Source organism: Anneissia japonica, unplaced genomic scaffold (genome assembly GCF_011630105.1).
Source record: "Anneissia japonica isolate Jap-2015-1 unplaced genomic scaffold, ASM1163010v1 scaffold287829_len2072220_cov186, whole genome shotgun sequence".
Lineage (NCBI taxonomy): Eukaryota > Metazoa > Echinodermata > Crinoidea > Comatulida > Comatulidae > Anneissia > Anneissia japonica.
The window spans coordinates 474,311-483,712 of record NW_022716075.1 but is presented as its reverse complement, the minus strand read 5'-3'; the positions used below and the strand labels follow the sequence as shown (position 1 = coordinate 483,712).

At 32.3% G+C, this 9,402-nt stretch overlaps 1 protein-coding gene and 1 long non-coding RNA gene across 2 annotated transcripts in view; one reads left to right on the top strand and one right to left on the bottom strand.

Moving 5' to 3' along the window:
• The window catches only part of LOC117109597, a 3,589-nt gene extending 2,311 nt beyond the window's left edge, over nucleotides 1-1,278 (top strand). Inside the window, exon 2 of the long non-coding RNA XR_004445553.1 lies at nucleotides 471-1,278. This is a non-coding gene — a long non-coding RNA (uncharacterized LOC117109597). The remainder of the gene's footprint in view (nucleotides 1-470) is intronic.
• Nucleotides 1,279-4,563: 3,285 nt separating this feature from the next.
• Nucleotides 4,564-9,402, bottom strand: part of LOC117109593 (nucleoredoxin-like) — a 22,580-nt gene continuing 17,741 nt past the window's right edge. The window contains exons 5-8 of the mRNA XM_033251971.1: nucleotides 6,917-7,005; nucleotides 6,352-6,442; nucleotides 6,141-6,259; nucleotides 4,564-4,910 (exon numbers count right to left, since the gene is read on the bottom strand). Of these exons, the coding sequence (XP_033107862.1) occupies nucleotides 4,716-4,910; nucleotides 6,141-6,259; nucleotides 6,352-6,442; nucleotides 6,917-7,005 (494 nt within the window). The 3' untranslated portion in view covers nucleotides 4,564-4,715. The remainder of the gene's footprint in view (nucleotides 4,911-6,140; nucleotides 6,260-6,351; nucleotides 6,443-6,916; nucleotides 7,006-9,402) is intronic.

The window sequence follows — 9,402 nt, the reverse complement described above, 5'->3', positions numbered from 1 at the left end:
GGAAGAGAGTTCCATTTCCTTTTAATTTTAAACATTTGTTGTGGGGGGGGGGGTTAGGGCCCGTTGAATCCACCACTGCATCCGAAAAATATTTACAGACTTAATTTGTTCATAATCGAGATGAGAAAAATTAACAATCAAAGTTTGAAATAGAAATCAAATTGGCTTGTATCACCGTCCGTGTGGTACCCCCGTCGGGAAGAGCTATAAGGGGCTAAAATCGATTAAAAACGATATTCAAATCGCTAAATTGTCCGATTCGCCCCTCGGACCCCATATAAACAGGAACTTGGTCCCCTGGTCTCACCTATAGTAATTAATGGTCTTCCCGTCGGGGAAGTTGCCTCGCACTCATTGGGCAGATCCTGGCGTCACCACTACATTACCTTCTTCGCTGTTTGTTTCATAACATCAGTAGATTAAATGCTAGTCTGGCACTTTATAAATACTGTAATTGATTTATTTTGAAGTCAATCATCGTCATCAGATGCATAGTCGTCACCATCATCCTCCAGCCAAGAATGGGAACATCTGCCATGTGCGGAATGCGAATAATGTAGGCAACGTGAGCATTCGGTACATTTATTTTATTATTTCAAATAATGCAAAAATATTAATACTGTACGTATGCAACATAAAAACCGTGAGCAATTTAACTACTGAAATAGACAACATTCTAAAATGCACTACATACACATTAAATAATAATTAAAAACTATGTAAAATCCTCAATTTAAACTAGTTTCATACTGCTTTACTTATTGTTATTAATGTGACAAAAAGCTTAATCAAAATTGGCATTAAAAATACTGTCTTATACGATTGCAAATCAGTTTGTTTCTTGTATCTCTAAGAGCATAAAACAAAAAAATAAAATTAGAACGAAAATTTTGCAATACAGTATATACCGTAATTGATTTGATAAACATCCTGGATGTTTCCTGAAAGACAATGATGGCATGAGGATGTACATTCAGTCAAGAGGGCTGATAGTTTCCAATGGAAAACCAGTGGGGATACAGGGGCGAACCCCTTGCAGTGTCCAGGGAGAAAAGCCCCAGGGTTTTACAGAAAGGCACATTTGGTACATCTTAGGCTGATCTGAAGTGTTTTTGAGGTTAATATTGTGAAAGAATTAATATCTTGTAAATTGTTTTGGTCGAAGGAGTCATGGCCTATGGGGGGGGGGGGGGTTGGGTTTGATTGGCCTGTCCAACAGGGGATGAAGCCCCTGTAACCCTACTGTGTCCACCACTACCAAAAAAAAAAAAAAAAAAAGAAAACAAAAGCGAATGGATCAATATAAGAAGTTTAAATGATGTACAGCCTTGTCATTTTCTGTCATACCAACCACATTGTTTATTGTTTCATCATGATGTTTGATGCCTCTCATGTAACTACAAAGAATGTACGAGACTGCTCTTTCCATAGTTAATGACTAAAAATATCACCATCTTCAGAAATCATTTAGTGAATGTGCAAACAAAAATCTTAAATTTAAATATCATTAAAATTCATATTAAAAATAATTGATTTACATACATTTTAGCTGAACCACAAACAATCTGTTCTAATTTCCATTGAAGACGTTTAATACACAGCTAAAAGGTTTAAGATATTAACCTTATATGCATACAAAGGCTGCTTAATTTTTGTTACTTGTTACAAACACAGATTACATTTGAAGAATATACATTGCTTTCTAAATATAAATTGCTAAAATTCCACATACACCTATTAATACTGGTGAAAAAGAAAAATAAATCAAGATCAAATAGGCTAATGTCTGTCTCTTATACACATCTAGATGTGTATAAGAGACAGGAAGTTTAAATGATGTACAGCCTTGTCATTTTCTGTCATACCAACCACATTGTTTATTGTTCCATCATGATGTTTGATGCCTCTCATGTAACTACAAAGAATGTACGAGACTGCTCTTTCCATAGTTAATGACTAAAAATATCACCATCTTCAGAAATCATTTAGTGAATGTGCAAACAAAAATCTTAAATCTTAAATCTTAAATATCATTAAAATTCATATTAAAAATAATTGATTTACATACATTTTAGCTGAACCACAAACAATCTGTTCTAATTTCCATTGAAGACGTTTAATACACAGCTAAAAGGTTTAAGATATTAACCTTATATGCATACAAAGGCTGCTTAATTTTTGTTACTTGTTACAAACACAGATTACATTTGAAGAATATACATTGCTTTCTAAATATAAATTGCTAAAATTCCACATACACCTATTAATACTGGTGAAAAAGAAAAATAAATCAAGATCAAATAGGCTAATGTACTCTATAAAAAAAACCTAAGATGACAGTGCTATAGCTTTATGATCTATTTAAAATTTTTTTCCTATGATTTTTTTTTTATAGTGTACTTTCATTAGCATTTTAATACATCTGAAAATACATATTTCTTACATCTTCTGTAATGCTTCTATTTATTTCTACCTTGCGATAATTTTTTTTTTATAAACATCAACATAAATTCTGTTAAGCTTAATTGAATAAAGCAACTGATGAGATTTAATTTCATGATATTGTAGGTTTTTTTGTGCTATTACTATAAAAATCAACCACATGCTAATGTATACTTTGCAACATAAAGCTACATTACAGACCAAATTACAGGCCATAGGATATTTATCAGAGGTGTAATTTAAGCTTAATGGCACTAAGACAAACAACACATATGCAAAGGTGAGTTATGTTCCCAAGATCATAATATTGACCAGATCCAGGGGCCAAGATGTAAAAACTCCACTAAAATAGTAGCACAAAGAGTATAGAAGTGTTAATTGTATACTTAAGTCAATTTTGCACTAGACGAATTTATTTGCGTAAAAAAGCGAAAGTGCTCGACTACGCATGTGCAGTTCAATTTTCATGCGCATGTCCCAAGATTGTTGGCTTTTCCCTTGTTATGGTTTGTTTCGCACAATTTTGGTGTCCTAATATTTTCCACGTTTTGCGAAGTTAAATAATGCGCAGCCAATCAGAGCTCAGCCATTTGTATTAATTGTATGTAAAATAGGTATTTTTTAAGGTTTTGTAAATTATTGTTATTGTATTTTTATATCGGTTTAATTTCAATTACCTATTACCTATCATAACTATTAATAATTCTATTTTTGTAAGAATTTTAGATATTAGTTGATGATGTTCTTGTGAAGCGCCTTAATCATTTTGGAAAAATGCTATATAAATCATATTATTATTAGTATTTGTAATCGCAACGTGGGAACAATATCTGTGAAAAAAACAATCGCAAATCTTTTCGTTTATGGAGTGAAAAATAAGCGCTCAAATTTTTTGTGGCGAAACTTTACATTTCATGCGAATAAATTTACCTAGGGGAAAACCGCCTTAACACATTAAAATGCATCGCCCATGCATCCCCATTCTAAAGGATCTATAGTTGCACAGCCAGTCATGAGTTATTAATATGAGTTTTTTGTACGTTCCTGTTTACAGCCCTATAGGGAATTCCTAAGTGCTGGCTTATTGATCTGTGTTAAAAGACCTGACATAGCAGCTTGGTTTTATAGACTTGGAAGTCCAGGTACCTAACATTTAAAAATGCCACACACACATGTGTCTGATTTCAACATCATCCAACAAAACATTTCACATTTGACTTCCTCAAAACATAAAAATATATCTGAAATGTACAGAACATGATGTATCACACTACAAACACAGAGGTATTCTAAAGGCAAACCTAGAGAATGTCTGATGATATTTAAAATTTCTCACGACGGGTTAAGACTGTCCCCGACCATGGAACTACTATACATAGTATTTAATACAACTTTGCATGCAAAGAAAAACTAACAAGGTGGGTTTATGTCCTTAAAAGTAACATCTATTGTTTATATTATTTATTATACCATATTTATAGTAACATTTAGAATTTCATTTTCAATCCATATTTGGTTATTTGTTTTTTTCCTTTAATATGACAACATATGATGATTATAATGCTACTTTTGATGATTGTTATCATCTTCATTGTCAGCCTATTGGTCCATTGCTATGAAAGCCTCAACACAGTGAATAATACCATGCATGAATGCTGGTATGGTACAGTGAAATGACCAAATAAATAACCTATACAGCTATCCTGAAAAATAGTCATAGGGGGCCTACACATTAATTATTAGCCTGGCTTCCAGGCCAGAATTTGTATTACTGTACTCAGTGAATACTATGAAAGACAATCCTTTTACTGCTCTCAATGCGTACCATACGCAAACTAAGTTGGCCTCCCATACTGTTATTTTTTTCTGAATTACATTGCTTGCCGTTTCCATTACATTGCTTGCCGTTTCCATTACATTGCTTGCCGGTAGTGCTCTCCCAAAGGAGGTAAATACAAATAAATAATAAGAATCTATTAAAACATCTACACATTGCAATTTTGTTTAATTTTTTTATATTAAAGTATAATTGAAAAATTTATCCATATTTTTTTATACAATAACTTCACACACTACTAGCAGAAAAAAAAAATAAGCAAAAAAGTAAAAAAAAAATTCCTAGGTGTTGAACATAAAATATTAAGTTTAAAGGTTGATTGACATGTGTTGGCCAATGTGCATAAATTTTGGCCATTCTCTTTATAAAAATATATGTGCTAAATTCATGATATCTGGAATATCAAAGCATGTTAATATTGATGTGGATCAACATCTTATTTTCCAGACAACACCTGAAATTCTAATTCATCGTCAAGAAACTTTTGCGTCACGCTGGTGATAACTTCTGCCGTTATTTCTTTATCTGGCGCTCGGTACCAACGCTGCTCGGGAATATCAAGAACTGCTAGAAGAGGCAATTCTTCGTCCTTCACTTTGAGGAATTCCAGAAGTGAGCAAACAATTTCATCCTAAAAAAGAAAAAAGATATTTGTAACTTTGGAATATCTGAAAGGAATTTCAAATGGAAATTGTCTAATCTGCAGATTCAGTTTAGAGCTATTATACATGTACAATAAAACTGAATATTTGAGATGCTTTTGTACATTTAGATCAGTTATTTTAGCTTTCAACTGAAAACTAGATCAAGAAAACATTTTTCATTCCAATTAAAATATATAAATATTACTGCTTCTATATTCTTAGCACAGCCAAATTGGCTTATAATAAATATTCAGGATTTATTTTATGGTAAAATCCATTAACCTGGAGAAATTGAATAATATCAACCCTTCTCTTTGGAAGTTTTTTTAGATGAGCATTAAATCAATTTTTGAATTGATTTTCATTCCTTTGCATTTTCCAGATTTACCTTAGACAAATATCAATGAAATTGCACTAATATTCTATACTTTAATGTTGTAGTAAATGTAAACAATCATAAAAATATCTGTTCAAATGTAATGAAAAATAATTGATTTTTGGCAGCAGACTTTCACTGAATAATAGTGAAAAAAAGAGCAATGTAAATCTCCCTGACTATTTGTGTATTACAGTACTTGTATAACATATGCATTGTAATTACTACATGTGCTATACTAACCAACTGTTGGTTTACTCCTATTAATGGAATTCCGATTCATAATTAATCTTTATGCTTATTTCAATTGAACTGAACTGAATAAAATAGTAATATCTACTTCTTTTCAAATGGATGATATTGCCAAATGTACAGTTCTTCTACAGTATATTGTATTTTAATATCAGTGAGAAATTAAATTGAACAAAATTTGCAATTTAGGTTTATCATATAGTATTAGTAAAAAATAACAACAGTAGCACTCCAGAATACACATTAAGAAAATTCTAATGGTAGTATTAAAAAATATTAAATCTGGAATGCATAGTAGATTTTTGTAAATCTGTAAGTGTGAAAAAAATTGCTCCAACTGAGATTTGAACCCGGGACCTTCTGCTGTCTATGCAGTTATATAATATACCATAATATTATATTATGAAATTAGAACAACCATTTTTTATTTTTTTATGATACAAGATGCAATGTCTTTGTTTAGATTTTCAAAAGTTTACATTTGATTGGTTTGACCTCAGCTGACATTTATGTTAATTACAGTATTTTTAGTGTGTATGTTGATCTAGTGATTTGGTAGTGAATACAGTAATAACTTTGAATGACTTACTGATCCACCGACAAAGAATATAGGCACATCATCACCAGACACCTTAGCCTTCTCAATAAAGCTTGCAGCTATAGGTTCCATCATTGCCAATTCACTATCAACATTTTCAGCCTCAGAACCTGAACATAATAGAATCAAGTGGAATTGACCAATGAGATATTGATATAAACATGATCAATATTTTTTAGATATATAAAAGATAACCACTCACTAGTGAAATATACAACACAAGGCTCTTCATTGATTGGCGAAGAGGTTCCCTCATTCAGCTCGTTCACTGGCTTTGGTAGCCATGGGAACTCCTGAAATAAAAGCAACAATTTAAATGTTAAATTTAGAAATTACAGCTGGCATATTTGCATTGCTAACAATAGCAAGCTTACTAAAGTCCAATAATCTAAACGGCAAGTATATATTGTGATGCACTTCAAATTCTGGATGCATGTAAAGAATGATACATATAATTTTCACTCATTATCTCTTCTGGATAATGTAGCATTTCATATTACATAATTTTTAAAATTTTTTGTTGGAAAGATGTTAATAATAGATGTGCATTAAAGCCAGCACAGACAGCGTTGTACAACACAGCCTGACATGATTTATCGATGGGGACAGTCTTGTTGTCGTGAGATATTATACGTGTTTAATATTCTACTTTCCCTGACTCAGACCTATCACATTTACATTTAGCTCATCATAAAGATCCAATGCAACAACAAACGTGTCGGGCTGTGTCGTACAACGCTGTTAGATTTAGAGACGCTTATAGTTACCTTGCCCTCTGGATCCCTCTTCACACTTTCTCTACCACTACTAGTTATTAGTTTCCAATTCTCATCCAGCACAACTAAGGCAGGGATCCCTGATTTAAAAAAAAAAAGATTTATATTCCATTGAAAAAAAAAAGCATTATTATTCAAATAATGTTAAGCATTCTGTTATTAACCTTTGTTATGTCTTGATTCTGTAATGTGTATGCTTATTTTATTTGATATAAACATTGAACATAAAATTTGGAAAAAATACAAACACAATGTAGATGGTAATTAAACTTAAAATATAATCATGAGTACAAATAAAGGTAAGAGAAGTAGCACATAAAAGTGATTAAAAACCAATTATATTGAACAGGGTTGTTATAATTAGGAGATACTAGTCAATATTCAATACAGGATGTTTGTTTTGAGTAAAGGATTATCAGTGTCAAAATTTATGCTGCTGTTGTGACAAAGAGATCAGTGAAATCAGTTTCAGTGAAACCAGTTTTACTGAGATTTCGAAAGTCAAAGGAAACAAGGAAAACCACAAAAAAAAATCCTTAATCAGTCTTTGTGCCAAGTCATAAATTCTATTTTACTGATAAGCCAAGAATTTATTCCAAATGTTAAAGTTTAAGTTTGAAATATGGCTTTACCCTGGAAACCAATCCAATATCTATTTTCAGGCAGCTGATGCAAGGCACTAAGTCTGGATCACATGTCGGCAGAGTGCAACAATGACTTTTTTGGGACAGATAAATTTAGACTGAATTTATCTGAATAAACTATAAATATGGTTATCACTAAATCATTCATTAAAAGTATGCATCCTTATAAATGTCATTTTATATTGTTTGTTTGCTATTTTCTTTATAGTATTCATAATTTGATAAGACAATTCTTTTGATTTTATAATATTATAATTTAATTTAAAGAAAAATCTTTTTCTTCCTTGGTGTATTGTTTAATATTTGAAATAAGAATATCACTGATTCAATTATTCATTTAGTATCAATTAGTATTTCTTGTTATCTATCCAACATAACACTATGCTGATTAAATGACCCTGTGGTCAACATGTCAAAAAACATGAATAAATTAATTGAGGATTGAAGAGTTCTTAGAGGAAACAATAAAAAAATATTAAGCTACAAAAGTGGAAGGATGTTGATGCCTGTACTTATGACACTGCATTGCTTCCTTCTAAAATGCTGAATAATGCATGCACAGCAATTTCATACACAACAATCAATCTTAAATCAGGCCCTGTTTCTTTGGTCAAGTGGCATATTAAAAAATCTCAATCAAACCGTTAACCAATGCACAAAAGACAAAGAAACACAAATTAGATAATCTATTAGCGCCTCTTCTATTGGTCCCAACTCTCCCGGAAATTTGGGATGGCCGCCAGAACTTCTGCGAACAGGTGAATAATCTCCCGGAAATTAATACTTCTGCAAATTCATATTTGTATGCTTAAATATTACTGTTTTATCAACTACTGTATCTTCCGGAAGTCAGCTGATGATAGGTATCACCACATGCAGAAAAAATACAATTACATGTGTGTTCAGAAAGCTAATTTAACCAGGTGACTCGGAAGTGGTTTCTTCCAACTTGGGACGCTGCCTATTCCAACTGCAAGAAGCCAAACGAGCCATTAAAAAAAATTCTAGTGATCATAATAACCAGTGCACTGCCAAACTGATATGACTAACCACTGTGCCATAAAATTTCAATCACCGCAAGGAAGCATGTTACACCTTCAAATTCTAATAATCGCAAGACTAGCCAATGAGTGTGTAGTCAAACTGAAACAAATATATAGCACCAATCAAATTGATTTCAGGACTAAGAAATACATCTCCAAAAATGTGCAGATTTGACCAAGTACAGTCAAGTTCAACCAAGTAGGGTTATACAATGTGCAGTAAAGTGAAAAGGACTAGAAAACCAATGAACAACTGTTGAATACAAGAGTATGTAGGGTTTTAAACTGATGCATACCTGCAACAGTGCTTTCCTAACCATGGGATTAGGCCACATGCATTACGCTTGTGTCCTTGAGCAAGGCACTTTTTAAGTTTTACTTCTCTCCACCCACGAATATATGGTACCTGGTGGGGTTGCCTGTTACTGCACTGATGCTGTCCCAATGACCATTAAAGAAATGATTCGTATAACAGAAAGGAAAGGCGCTTTTATTAATGACCACAAACACAACATAAATTATCATGAATTCATGTTTAATAAAAAATTGTTCATTTACCATTGATTTCAAAAACTTGTGCCATTTCTTTTCGTCGTTCCTCGTCAGCATATGGTATTGTAAGCCACGGCATTTTGCTGTAGTAGTCTTTGAATGATTCCTCCGACCGATCAAAAGTCACAAATATCATCTCCATCTCAACTCCTCGCTCCTTAATTTTCTTGTAAGTTTCAACTAGAGCAGGAGTAAAAGTCTTACACGGAGGACACTGTGTAAAAAAAAAAAAAAAAAA